The sequence below is a fragment of the Anolis sagrei genome, chromosome 5 (assembly GCF_037176765.1).
Source record: "Anolis sagrei isolate rAnoSag1 chromosome 5, rAnoSag1.mat, whole genome shotgun sequence".
In the NCBI taxonomy this organism is placed as follows: Eukaryota; Metazoa; Chordata; class Lepidosauria; order Squamata; family Dactyloidae; genus Anolis; species Anolis sagrei.
This window is the reverse complement of record NC_090025.1, coordinates 148,345,065-148,360,060: the sequence shown is the minus strand read 5'-3', so window position 1 is coordinate 148,360,060 and position 14,996 is coordinate 148,345,065. Positions and strand designations below refer to the sequence as shown.

Here is a 14,996-nt window from a genome sequence, read left to right as displayed (position 1 = left end):
CTGTGTTCTTCAAATATAAACCATTCATATTATTTTATAAAATAGTTTTGCTAACCACTTTCTATGAGACTCAAGAGAAGACATTGCAACTGAATGTGGTTTCTCAGAAGAGATACCACTTATCTTTTTGACTGAATATTTTATTTGTGTTGGTGTTTCAAAACCCCACTCCAAAATGCAGGGCAATGGGATAAGAGTTCCAAATGTGATTCTACTTTTGCTACTCATTTTTCATGCAGTTCACTCCCTAACATTGTTATCAATTTACTCATATTTTGATACTGCGATGACCTTTAGAACCTAGCTTCTCTTCCCTTCTAAGTGAATGGATGTTATCAGGAAGTTAAAAAAAGTTAAACATTCTCAGCATACAACAGTTTAAGAGGCAATTAAATTATCAAAAAACATAACCGCTCTGAGTCACCTGCGGGCTGAGAAGGTGCGGTACATAAATATAGTAAATAAATAAATAAATAAACCAGACGAAAACATAAACAACAAATAAAAGTCCAGCACATTATATAAGACCTGTTTTCCCTTGAACAGTGGTTCTCAACCTTTGTGGGTCCCCCAGATATTTTGGCCTTCAACTCCCAGAAATCCTAATGGAAATTATTTTTCAGTGTGTAAACTTGAAATATAGTGACTATGGTGACCACTGGCTGTCAATAAGTTTCCAGTCCCAATTCAAGGTGCAAGTTATGACCTACAAAGCCCTAAACGGTTCGGGCCCTACCTATCTTCATGATCGCATCTCCCCCTATGAAGCGGCACGGGCTCCAAGATCAGCCGGGGAGGTCCTCCTCTCGCTTCTGCCTCTGTCACAAGAATGGTTGGTGGGGACAAAGGACAAAGTCAGTGCCCCCTGACTTTGGAACACCCTACCCAGGAAGATTAGGCAATCCCCCTAACTTTCCTCCTTCTGTAGGGACCTAAAAACTTGGATGTCTCAGCAGATTTTTTAAGAATGACTAGTCTCCAGGCCCAGTCCCTAGATCGTCAGTTACTACTCTGTTCTGCACTTTCTCTACTTCTCTGGTCCTATGATACATAGTTTGCACTATCCGTTGCCCATCCCTTTTTTAGTTGACCATGCCCATTTTGTAGTCCTAGCCATTGGTTTTATTGAACCTTGTCCAAGGGAGTTATAATTGCAATTGGTTTAAAATTTTATTGTTGTGTTCTAGTATGATTTTTGTGTTTTATGATGCTTATATTTTAATCTGTCTGTATGATTTTCTTGTTGGCAATTGAATGTTTTGCCTTATATGTTGGAAACCAACCTGAGTCCCTTCGGGGAGATAAAGCGGAATAATAATAATAATAATAATAATTATTATTATTATTATTATTATTATTTACATGCCTCAAGCTTGTTTTCCAGCCTTCTTACTGTATGGTGTACCATTGCTTTACTCTCATACATAATGTATTACAACACAGGTCATTTGAATCAGACAAAGTGTTACACCTTTTTGTGTTTTCTCTCAAAGGATTTAGATGATATAGAAGATGAAAATGAGCAATTAAAGCAAGAAAATAAGACACTCTTAAAAGTTGTTGGACAGCTGACAAGGTAGAAGATAGAAGCCTCAATGAGGAATGAAGTATGAAAACTACTGATTGAATGTTTAAAGATCAAGGGGGTAGAATATTTCCTTTACTGCAATATGTCAACACAACTGTCTTTGTATTTATTATTAAGAGAGGGAGGAGAAATAATGAATGTTTGACATAATGCTTTCTTCATTTGGTGTAATAAAACCAAGCATTATAAGTGCTTCTAAACTCATTCCCTTGTATTGCCCAAGATAACTAATTCAGATACTGACTTCTGGAAAGCAACATGTTCTTGAATTTTCTATGTGTAACTTTAGATTATATGTATATAGCCCAGTTTTTTTAAAACTACCTGATCAACAAGATGACACTTTGTTCTGTATGGATATACTACTTATGGGGGCTGCTCGCCTTCCCTAAATGAAAGGAAGTAATAGGAGTAAACTTTGTTTACATGGATTCAAAGTATATATTTTGGGAGAGATTTCCTATTTGTGTAACAGTTGTAAAGTGTGGGTGCCTTACTATAGTATTGATCTGAAATATTTTAGAAATGGGTTATTCTACAAAAAAAACTTGTATTTTGTGATTTTATTTTTTACTGTATCTGAAATGTTGACAACAGTAGATAGTATTTTTCTTGTATAGCTGCTCTTTGACAGACAGACATTTTATAAAATATCTGTAAATCACACCTCCCTTTCTCCACCAATAATTGCCAGTGTCGTTTTTAGGAAAATGCCCATACTGTGGGTAAATCACAATGCTTTCTTGGTCCACAGGAAAAGGGGGTACTTTTTTAAAAGAGTATTTTTCTATCTGCAATAAATGAAGGCCTGGTTCTGACAGGAAAAAATACATCTGGACCTCCACATTTGCGGGTTTAACTTTTGCAGATTTGCTTATTCACATGTTTGATTAATATGTTCAGTTGTGTTGGAAGATGTAGAGATTCCTTGAGAGAACACTTCTAAGTATAATTCTTTTGTCAACCTCCACTGGACATTAACCACAGAGTTGCACTGGAGTATCCAGAGATTCCCAGAGAAGTGTCTCACATTAAAAAAAGGTTTCTTGTTTTGAAAAAAATGTTGTTCTAATACTTTGGTTGGGGGAGGGGGGCAAGGTGGGAGAGAGAGTCCCGTGCTTCTGATCCCCAGGAAAGTGGAGGGCCTGTTACAATGCTTTATTGGACTCCAAACAAGAAGTTCTCCTGGTTTACTATTTAGTGCTTATTGATAAGGATGCAAAAGAAAACTATAGCGTAATAAACCCGGGGAAAGCCTACTGTAATGCTTTATTGGACTCCAAACAAGAAATTCTCCTGGTTTACTATGTAGTGCTTATTGATTCGGATGCAAAAGAAAACTAAAGCTTAATAAACTCAGGGGAAAGGCAAAATATAAGTTTTTAATCCAATGAACAATATTGGTTAGATGAAGACTATGATATCTAATCAGAGACTATATGATAATGGCATGTTGTGGTGTGCTTGGGAGATTTCTCTAATGCTAGCATCAAGCTATAATAAATCAAGGATGCCACATTCATTCTAAAATGGATGCATCAGGACCTTGCTTGATTCATATAATTTGTTGACAACTATAGTTTACAAAAGGGAAGTTTGCGATTTTGGAGTCCTCTAAAAGTATTAAAAGAAAAACATCTGTTCTAGAACAGCACTGATTCTTGTTGAAATAAAGTACACTACATGTCCAGTTCTGTTATACATCAATATCATTTGTCTGTATTACCATTTTATGTTATGAACAATGGAATAGTTAAACCACTGAAAGAATTAATGTATTTCCAGAATTCCAAGCCATTTTTAAACTTGAGTCAGCTCTGTGGCCTTCAAGAATATGAAATATGTCCTGCATAACCAGTTCCTGTTGAGTGCAGCACCTGTGATTTAGAACAGACACAAAATGTAAAAATCCTTTAGAAAGAAAGCCTTTAGAAGTTTCCATGTCATCTTAGTGCACTGATTCTTAAAGTGTGTGGTATGAAAACTACCATGTTGCATCAACTCCCCTCTGAGGGGGGTCTTCCTGTCCAAAATTACTCTTCTTTCCTTGCCAATGCATTGGAAATAACATTCTTAGTTCCCTCTCAAGGAAGGATTAAGAGAGTACAGGGAACCACAATGCAGGCTATCCCACCACTGGCAGGTGTGAAGAAATCTCAGAATATCACCATCATTCCAGTGTTCTGTATGACTCAAAAGAAGGGTTAGAGTCTCAGCTATCAATATTTCCTAGTGCAACATATCTCTACTTGGTGCCCTCCAGCTATCATAATTGCCACCCAACATCCAAGGTATTGCACACATTGGGATGATGGAGGCTGAAAGCGCCATGATGGGAAAAGTATGTCACAGCACTGATTCAGCCATGTTCTTAATTAACAGCCACTTTTCAAGGCAGTGGGCAAAGAGGTATTTTTTGTCTTGCTTCCTGAATATTGGACCTGAGACTTTCTTCTTGCAGCCGTTGCCTTGCCAGTTTTTTAGCCTACGAAGCTTCATACTGTGGTACTCCTTCAAATTCAGGTTAATTGTAATGAATTTCAGTGGCAGCTAAAAGGCTACATTTTTCCTAATTTGGAATGTTGACTGTTTCATAAATTGCACATGTTTTGACAGTTTGTACAAATGAATCATTTCAAAAGATGTACATCATTCCGGGTATTTCCAAATGGTACAGCTAGATTTTTCCACAGAAATGACAGATTGATTATATGGATAACTTCAATTAAAACTTGCTTATAAATAAAGAATGTCAACTACCTTGATTGCTTTTCTTCCTGTTCATACTGTGTGGATTTTCTTCCACAGTCCTGTGGCAGCCATGTTCTATGTACTTTTAAGAGGCAAACACTGCATCCAAATAAGTGTTGCTTACATGGCAACAGTTTGCAGTAGAAAGCCCACGTGACAATTTGGTAGCCAAAAGTGTTTTCCTTTTTGAACAATATTCAAAAGACAACGATGAATGCATAGCCCATTATTTAAATAAGCAATATACTGATCCGTTGTCATTAAACCGTCAGTTGTACTTGTGGACAGAGTTTATTAGATGATGTGTGAATACATTTCAAACCAGAGGTGTGTGCCTTGTTGACTACCAGAAATATTTTCTATTACATCAGCACAATTAGGAGCCTATGTATTGCACAAGGTAAACGTAAGAAAAAATATTCTTTCATCTTTTCAAAAATCATTCTTGAAATGAATTGCTCTCATTGTGTTGCGCATATATATATATATATATATATATATATATATATATATATATGCGCAGTGGGTTAAAGCACTGAGCTGCTGAACTTGCTGACCAAAAGGTCACAGGTTCAAATCCAGGGAGCAGGATGAGCTCCCGCTGTTAGCCCCAGCTTGTGCCAACCTAGCAGTTCGAAAACATGCAAATGTGAGAAGATTAATAGGTACCGCTCCAGCAGAAAGGTAACAGCACTCCATGTAGTCATGATGGCCACATGACCTCAGAGGTGTCTACAAACAACACTGGTTCTTAGGCTTACAAATGGAGATGAGCACCAACCCCCAGAGTTGGACATGACTGGACTTAATGTCAGGGGAAAACCTTTACTATCTATCTATCTATCTATCTATCTATCTATCTATCTATCTATCTATATCTATTTATATAAATCAATTTACTTACCTACCTATCATCCATCATCATCACAAATAAATAGTTGGTGTTCTTCATATTTGGGATGGTAGGGGGAAGAAATAACAGACAAGCAGTATTGTTTTCAAATCTGGTATGTGATGATGATAGTTTCTTTGAGGCACCAAAACCTCAATTTTATTGAAATCCATTTCAGTATACCTTCAGTTTCCTTACTGTGGCAAAGGCATTCTACTACATGAAGCAAAGCAGCAGTAGTATTATGTTTTGTTTTGTTTGTTTGTTTGTTTTTTAAAAAAATCCAAACAAACATTACTCCAAGCAGTAGGAACAGTAAGTGTGCTTTGTGGTCTCTATGTCTCACATAAATAGGATCATTCTGTCCCTGCACAGCTACACCTTTAGAAATTTACAGAGCTAAGCAGTCTTCCAGCAGAAGACCAACCACCACCACCTCATAGGCTCCTGGCACCATCTTCCTTAATTCCCTGAGTTCTTTTTCGTCTGCCACATTAGCAGCATCATTGGGAACTCACTCTTGGGCATCTTGAATATACATGAGAGATTCTTATCTTTTTTGTCCTTAGGCTTTCTTTTTGATATTCTTTAGTAATTTCACTGTAGTTTATTGCATTCTATCGTTCCATTTGGCTGTTGGCCTTGTCTGCAAATTGAGTCTGAATTTTCATCAATAGCATAGAAAGTTTATAATCCCAGGTTTTATCATAACCCTGGGGAGAATGCGGATAAGCTTCCTCTGTCAGCTTCAGCTCACCATGCAGGGAGATGAGAGAAGCCTCCCACAAGCATGGTAAAACATCAAAACATCTGTGTGTCCCCTGGCAATGTCTTTGCAGACAGCCAATTCTTTCACACCAGAAGTGACTTGCAGTTTCTCAAGTCGCTCCTGACACACACACACACACACACACACAAAATAATAATCATAACCCAAATTGGTTTAACACTTCCTTAGATTTAGGTAGGACTGATGATTTCCTGGACACTCAGTGAGATCAACATTCACCAACTATGAAAGAGAATATGGAAAATGATGAACTCTCAACTCCCTTCCAAGACCCTTTGCTAATGTCTAAACAATTGCCCTTATACCATAAATATTACTGAACTATCACTGATACTATAATAATCCAACATGAACATATTATGTATACCAGATTACCAGAATGTTTTTTAAAAAATGCTAAAATATGCAAATTGATATTAAAATTTTCTTGAAGCTTCCCACATTTAATATTCTCACTTTTGCATATATTTAAGGTAATGAAATGTGCGATAATTGCTTGTAGTAATTAAATGTGCTGCCTTCCAGCTGTACAATAATATGAAATACCTTATCTCATTGAGACAGCCATCCATAAATATTTCATATATATATATATATATATATATATATATATATATGCCCTCTTTTTACCTCTTTGAGGGTGAAACATCCTTTGTTTCTTCTGGAAATATTGTACATGCTTAAAAATATTTTCAAAGTAAGTCTGAATAAGGGTTGTTTTTTTAAAAAATAAAATAAAATAATCCTCACTTAGCAGTAATGTTGATATACAGATACTAAATTTTCTTAGTAACAATTATTGCTTTGTATTGAGAGATATACTTCCTGCTAAATTATTTATGTGCACTTTTTTGAATTTTTTTAAGAAAAAGAACCTAAACCACATCCCCCTATAAACTAGAAAAAATATGGCCTACCGTACTTATATTTATCCTCAGAGAAGCAGTACTGTCCAAATTTAGAGTTCACTTCTATTATTTCCAAACACTTGAATTGATATGCCTTAATCCTATGAAATCCTGAAAGCTGTGATTTGTTGAGAGGCTTGGGATTCTTTGCTAGAGAATGAGTGTAAAGTGCAGGACAAACCTACTGATTTGCAAGACTAGCACCAACCTGTTGCTTCACAATCTGTGATAATTTTATTGATCCAGTATGGATCAATCATTCCAACATGAAAAATCTCTGCCTTCAAGACCCAAGGTTTTTTTTTTTTTTGCCTATTCAGGTGTTGGGGATGGAGCAGTTTCCAGAAACTAGAGATCCCTTAGGACTACAAAGCAGATGCTTCCTCATAAAATTGTGAGATGGGAAAACAACAGGCTCTGTTACTTCCGATCTTGCCAGGACTTGCCTGATGTTCTTTGGGAATATGGTCTAAGAAGTTTGAGGATTCAACAGAGTAGAGCTTGCTGGTGCACTTGAACGAAAGCTGGGGGATTAAAAAAACCTGATGTAGTGAGTCCCTTTGGGGAGAGAAGGTGGGTTATAAATAAATAAATAAATAAATAAATAAATGGTTTCAGTACTGGACTAAAGTTCTGGAGAACGGGGCTTGGCCGTGGTAACCCCCTGTATGATTTTAGGCAAGTCACAGCCTCTGCGCCTCAGACAAAAGCAATAGCAAATCCCTTCTGCAAATCCCCCCCCAAAAAACCATTATAGGTTTGCTTTAGAGCCACCAAAATTCAGAAATTATTTGAAGGTACACAGCAACATCAACAAGAAACTATGTTAGCCAGATGAGTCCAATAGTGCCAGCATAAGTAAATAAGAGAAGGCAAACCACATGCCTGCTGGCCTATGGATAAAACTAGGAAAGTATATGACCTATATTGGAGGATCTGCATAAAAGGGTGAATTTAGAGGAAGAAACATGAAGAGAAGACAGAACCATCTTGCTTAACAAGAAAATTGACCAGGCTAGGTAAGCTTATACCATGACTGAGCAACAGCAGATGGTCTCCACGTGGAGCCTCAGGAGTCTTCAGTCTGCAGGTGAGTCCAGAGGTAACAAGCTTGATTGGTCACTGGCAAGAACTGGGGCCTAGGCTTTTCTTTATGTTAAAGAAAAGAGGGGATGAGATTTACAAGGGACCATGACATAAGGTGAGCATCACATCTGCAGAATTCTTTTTAACTGGCGTCATGTCTGTAATTAATAATGGAACTGTTGGATCATCTTACTATTATGACTACTTTTATAATGTCCAGAAGCTGCACCAGCTGGCAAATCATATTCAGGAGGAATGTAGATATTACGAACATAACACTGACCTCATCCCAGAGGATGCCACAGAATTGGAAGATATAGTTCAGGCTCTGCAAAAGCAACTGCTATATCATTGGGAAAGTTAACTGTTAAGTTTTAATGCATCGTCGAAGGCTTTCATGGCTGGAATCACTGGGTTGTTGTAGGTTTTTTCGGGCTATATGGCCATGACCCTCATTACCTCTGAGGATGCTTGCCATAGATGCAGGCGAAATGTCAGGAGAAAATGCCTCTAGACCATGGCCATATAGCCTGAAAAAACCTACAACAACCCACTGTTAAGTTTTAATTCCCTTTTCTGTTCTGCTGGGAGTCCAATTCAGTGGATTGGATTCCAAGAAGAAGAAGAAGAGGAGGAGGAAGAGGAAGAGGAAGAGGAAGAGCATAAATCACATTAATATGCTCGGCCATCTACTTGAGTTACCAAGTCTACTTCCAGGATGGGAATTCATGGAATCAGCTGAATTTGAAGTGTATAATGTTGACAAAATACAACAGCATAGTATAGACTCTCCTGTGCCCCAGTGCCCACCCTCATGCCCAGTCTCCTCATGTGAAATAACCGCAGGAAGCAAAAAAAGCTGCTCTATCATTGTACCAAACCATACAGCAGGTATTCTCAACAAACTTCATACCCACACCTTGAAGTGGACATTCTTCCAGTTTGCTGGGTTGGATACACACCAGGGAATGCTGAAACTACTTTTCATGAAAGAACTGGAATAAATAGCAGACACCAATGGTGCCTATAGGCAAGCTCTTTTCACAGAGCTGGAAAACCATAAGAAACATCAGTGGCAGCATGCAGAGCAGCAAGGCAAGAATTTTAAGCTTGCTGTCCTCCAGTGGCCTTTGATGAGAGCTACTGGGACTTTTATGGGACTTCTCACACTTGAAAAAATACGGAACAAATGCTTTGATTAAAAAGGCAGCTTCTCATCATTGATATTTTACCCCTTGAATACAAAAGACATTTGTTATTTTGGAATGAGTTTCTTACTTCTAGTGCTGGTTTGGAGAAGAAAGACAAGAAAAAAGATACATCATTATTTTGGCTGAAATCTCTTTTTCTTCCAACCATCAACTAATAGCAGGGAGAAGTAAATCTTTGTTTTGTGAGTGTTAAATGACATTGTTAGAAATGTTCTAAAAATAGAGCATATCATTTTAAATATCCTCTTAATGCCCATGTACAGCTGCCTTGGTCATTCAGGTCTTCCTCTGACTCAAGAAAAGAGAAGCTATTCTTACAACTTTCAGAACAACTGCAACGTTTCTTGGCAATATACAGAGGAGCCCAGTGAATCTTTACATAAAATGCTGTAGAAGATAATTTTCTCTTGGATCTAAACACTTAATAAACAACTTTATTAAAAGGTTATGTATTACATCACTTTGACACTGGCCTAACTAGGAGCTGTCTGCTGAGAGATTATGACACATTCAGTCTTCTAAAAGTTCCTCCGAGGACGTGTTGTTGTTGAAGCAATATAGAAAAGGTGTCTCTCAGCACCCTGTCAGAAACTGGTTTGATGTACTAAGTTGCTAAACTTAGAAATTTGGAATACATTTGATCAATGCATAACAATGAACCATTTTACATAAGCTTTATCTAGACCTAAACTTGTCTCCACACCCGAGACTTTGGGGCACCCTGCCACAGATAATGTTCATGAGTACCCATGAGAAATGTTTGTAAATTGTAAATTATTTTGTGGCTTTAAGATAGTGTTTGTTAACAAATCCCGGGCAATGCAGAGCCAGGGTGATCATGATCCACGGCAAATCCTCCTACTATCGCCCACAATTGTGACATCAGTGTGATGACATCCCAAGTCTAAACACTTTGTGAAGGGGTGGCCAACTAGGATTGTTATTCTTCTGAGAAATTATTGCTATTCTGCATTCTCAGATTCATTCCCCACCCAACCAGAGAAGGAAAGCTTCATATTTACCTGTGAGTTTCATATCTGGTAGAGCAGGGGTCCTCAAACTAAGGCCCGAGGGTCATTTATTGTTGCTCAGGGTCAACCTAAGTCTGAAACAACTTGAAAGCACACAACAATAACAATGCTATCTCATCAGCCAAAAGCAAGCCCACACTTCCCATTGTAATACTAATAAGTTTATATTTGCTAAAATTGTTCTTCATTTTAATTATTGTATTGTTTTTAAGTCTTTTTTGCATTACAAATAAGATATGTGCAGTGTGCATAGGAATTCATTCATGCTTTTTTCAAATTATAATCCGGCCTTCCAACTGTTTGAGGGACTGTGACCTGGCCCTCTGTTTAAAAAGTTTGAGGACCCCTGTGGTAGAGGGAAGGAAGCAGCACCACTTCTTCTCCATCGAGGTCTCAACACAGGAGATATTTTTCCATTTTCTCCCTATAGGTTTCTAGCATGCACATTATGTCCTCCCACCCCATAAAGCCTTCTGGCCAATTGCAGCTCTTAATGGCCCATATTGTCATTAGAAGTCAGGTGATGGGGGAAGAAGAAGAAGCGGGATCCTCCCTCAAGGCCTGGAGGAAGGTGAGGTGTCACCAAACCAGCTGGGGTCCTTCCTTCAATTAGAGCTGCAATCCAAAAAAGTATATTCCCAGGAATACAGAATATATCTCTCTGCACCACAGACTGTTATTCTTTATTAGCAGTGTCAGTTTAAAGCAATCTGGCCAACTGGACTCTGAACACAATGAAGACTGTTTGGTTCTAATAAAACCATTATTCTGAGTCTGAATATTGTATGAATGGACAAAAGTGGCAACTTGTTTTTGTTTAAAAAGCATAAGGAACTTGAGTTGTATTTATGTCAAACTTCCTCTGGATAAATGGTCTATACTGGATATATAACCACTTTACTACAGACAAACCATTGCAAATTGTTTCCAAGGACCTAAATATTTACAGAGCTAAAAGCTATTTTAACATTTCTTTCCAAATACATTGTCAGAGACCCTAAAAGACCCTTAGGTTTGTTTAAAAGCTGCAATGTTGATGTCATATTTTATTGTAAAGTCAAAATAAAAAAACCCTAAACAGCCTAGCTTTTTCAAAAAAATGAAGCACAATCCTGTACATGTTTGCATTGCATTTCAGAAATACGGTCCCTGAATAACCTGCATAGGAGTGTGTTCTTAGGCCTAAAAATTGCCTGTAATAAGAAAAAGAAGATACGTACATAATTTAAATTGGGGGTGGGGGTGGGGAATACAACCTAAAATCTTGTGGAACAAGCTTGCAGACATTTTGATGGCAAGCTTAGCTTTTCTTACAACTTTTATCCTTACAACAAACTTGTGAGTTAGGTCAGGTGAAGAGTGACTGGACCAAGAGCACCCCTTGAACCCAGGTCTCTCTTCAATCAGTCAGAAACTTTCAATCACGTGCCTCCCCGTTCTAGCCTTCATGAAGTATTTTCTAACAGAACACAATAGCGGTGTACACGATTTCATTTTTGTGTACCAGATTCAAATATTTGGTGGATTCAGTTGCCAAATGCATGAAAATGAGCCTGGTGCGAGGCAGCCAAAGCTTTTGCCAGTACAGATCACAGCAGCCACATTTTTTTTGGCTAATGGAGGCTAATAATGGGAACCAATGGGGCTGAGCAGCACACTACTGGCAGCGGTGGCATGTTGGCAGGGCAACCTCACTCATCAGGAAAGCTGTGGATCCTCTTTTGCTTTCTTCCCCATACAAAGCGCCCCCCACCCCATGCCTTCTTGAGACAAATGGGAACTCATTTTCCCAGCAGCACTTTATGCAGTGCAAGCATTGAAGGAGCCTTGTGTTTCCTCCTGGGGCAAGCATGATAGGATCTCTGTGTTTCTCATTTTCTTTTGCAGCCAATTAGAAGCCTGATTTCCTCCTCTCTTGTGGTGTGCACTTGGGACTTCAATTCCCAGAAACCCCTCTTGTGGTTTTATTTTAAAATATTATGGCACAAAATTAGTGGTTTGGTGAAACATTCTGAAACTTGGCAGGCTTGCAGTAGGAGATGTGACCTATAAGGGAGGCAAGTTTCATGCAGATAGACCTAAAAATGACAGAGAAATGAGTCTCTATAGTGTCTCTATTGGTGCCAATGGACAAAATTTTCCAGCATGAAAATAGAAACCCCTCCTGAATTTGGGAAGTTCCCTAAAAATGGAACATGGGGGCAGGTGAAAACCGGACACCAAACACAGAATGGGTTTTGGCTGAATTGCACACCTGTATTACTCAATCCAAAAGAGGTAAACTTATAAAACATCATGCCTTCTAAAATGATTTCTAGCCATCTTTCTACGAGTGCATATTCACTCACAGTACAATTTTGAATACCAGCTGTTATTAGTGGTGAGAGTTTGGCTCCTCTTTAAACTTGCTGATAGGATCAACTCTTAACAAGCTCTTATATTCCTATTTACCAGATTTGTGAATGGTTTAGCTCTTCATCAAACTTCTTACTATACTAGTACCAAAAGCTTAATATTGAGCCAAATTAGAATATGACGAAGTTCACTCTATTCTTTCTTTACATTTCTGTACCCAGTATACTAGACAAAATTCTTTTGTTAAGAATAAGGGGATTTTCATCACTTGCATAGAATGTAATAGAAAAACACATTGGTTGACTATCGGCTATTTGACACAGCCTGTTATTATCCCTAATTTGGATGGATTCTGCAGACCAAAAGTCTGTTGAATGACATTTTTCTGTAGGAAGAATGTTAATCTCTGCTTTTGCCTGAAGGTTCTTGGTAACAATGATGCATTTTCAGATTCTGTTGCAGCTGCTTATTAAGTATCGGCCAGGTACATTCAAGAGGCTTGTGGGTGGGGTGCAGCAAGTAGCAAAATGGATTTTAATTTTAAACCTTTTTAAAACCATTAAATGATTTGCTAGATTTCTTTATGAAAGAATTAAAGAGGCAGTGTCATCTGGATTTGTCTATCTCTTCCTCTCCTAAGTATTCATCTGTGAAGACATCTTACTTTCTTCTCCTTCTCCTTATAGATTTGGTTTGGAAGAGAGTACAGAGGCCTAGAGTTTAGCTTTTTGTTCCCCATTCAGTGAAAAGACATATATGAGGAGAGGCACAGTAATTCATGGATGGAGCACTGGCAGTTATCTAGAAAAATATATCTGGCTCTTTAACACTGGTGAAGGTTATCACCAGTGTTAAAGAGGAAATCAAGGATTACCTGCTACTTACTGCTGATTCTCATATTATTTTGTACCACAGTATACTTAACTTAGATATTTAGACAATCCATTCCTCAGTTTTCACGCAGATCACATCTTCTTTAATCGCCTCAATTTGTATCTACTTCGAGCACAAGTTGACCAGTGTACATGCCATACAGAATTACATGCCATACAGAATGAGTCAGACCATCAGATGGAAGGACAACCAAGAGGTCTAATCCATCCTTATGGCTCCAGCACCCAACTATGTTGCTGGTGAAGCACAGGTGATTAAGCCCATCAATGAGTATACCTTTGATCCTAAAGTTCCTCAAAACGGGAGGAGGCCACTACATACCAGCTGCACTTAAGCTCTTTGAGGCAAAATCCATAGCACAAATGATGTATGGAGCCCACTCGGTCCCTTCTCAAACTATGCCCCTCTGGAGCAAGTACAATCAAAATTTCTAAGATCAGTGATGCAGTTCCCCAGATGTGTCTCAAACGCCACCCTGCGATTAGAGACAGGCCTTGTGAGAGTGGAGGCGAGAGCGTGGACAGCCACCCTCAATTATTGGCTGCATCTGTCTTTCTCAACATGTGGCCTTGCTCCATTAACTCTGAGAGATGAATTTCAGTCTACATGGAATAAGGCAGTGGCAATCAAAATCACAACTCTAGGCTTCTCTCAAGGACAACTGCTAGGTATGGGATGGGACCAAGCCAAGGATTTTATTAGACAACGGATCCTGGATATAGAGCGACAATCAGACTTAGCCTGCTCTCCAGCATTCACCATTAGCGAAGATAGTAGATATCTCATCGCTCCCATGGCTTATTTAGCTAACCTGGAGGTGCCTAAACACCGAAGAGCTTTCACTTTGGCAAGATGCCATGCCCTTCCATTGGCAGTACTGGAGGGGAGGTACCCCTGCCCAGGAGAGACTATGCCCGTGTGAGCCTGGCTACATCGAAACAACTGAACATGTGCTCCTCCAATGTGTGTTCTATAGAGACATTAGAGCTAATTTTATCACTCCTTGGCTTTTAAAACATCCAGGGCGCACTCAAAGACATTACACCCTCCTGTTGCTCTCGGACTCTTGCTCTGCAACAACCTACAGTGTTGCCAAGTTCTGTGCAGCAGCAATTAACATTAGACGGCTGATGACCGACTCTACCAGGCAACTTCCTGCTGGGAATATAGATAGAATGATTTGTAATAACTGAAATCCTGTAAATGCTCCCCTCTCATCCCTTTTAGAGCTTCCCAGTTGTCTGATATTTGTTATTAGCCGCCCCCTATTTTAGATTCATACATGCACTTTAAACTGTAAGTTTAGTCTGTTTTATCTTTTTAATTTGTCTCTTTTATAACATGTTTTTAATCTGCTTTTAATCTGCTTTTATACCTGATCTATTTGGGAACTGCGATTCCCTTCCTTGGGCACCGATGCCCTATTCTGTACTGTGCTGGTCAAAGACCGTAATAAATCATTGATTGATTGAGTATACCTTTGTCCAACC

General features: G+C 38.6%; 1 protein-coding gene across 1 annotated transcript in view; it reads left to right on the top strand.

The window, feature by feature from the left end:
• Positions 1–4,353, top strand: part of PAWR (pro-apoptotic WT1 regulator) — a 76,970-nt gene extending 72,617 nt beyond the window's left edge. The window contains exon 7 of the mRNA XM_060777404.2: positions 1,494–4,353. Coding sequence (XP_060633387.2) covers positions 1,494–1,580 — 87 coding nt within the window. The 3' untranslated portion in view covers positions 1,581–4,353. The remainder of the gene's footprint in view (positions 1–1,493) is intronic.
• Positions 4,354–14,996: the final 10,643 nt, after the last annotated feature.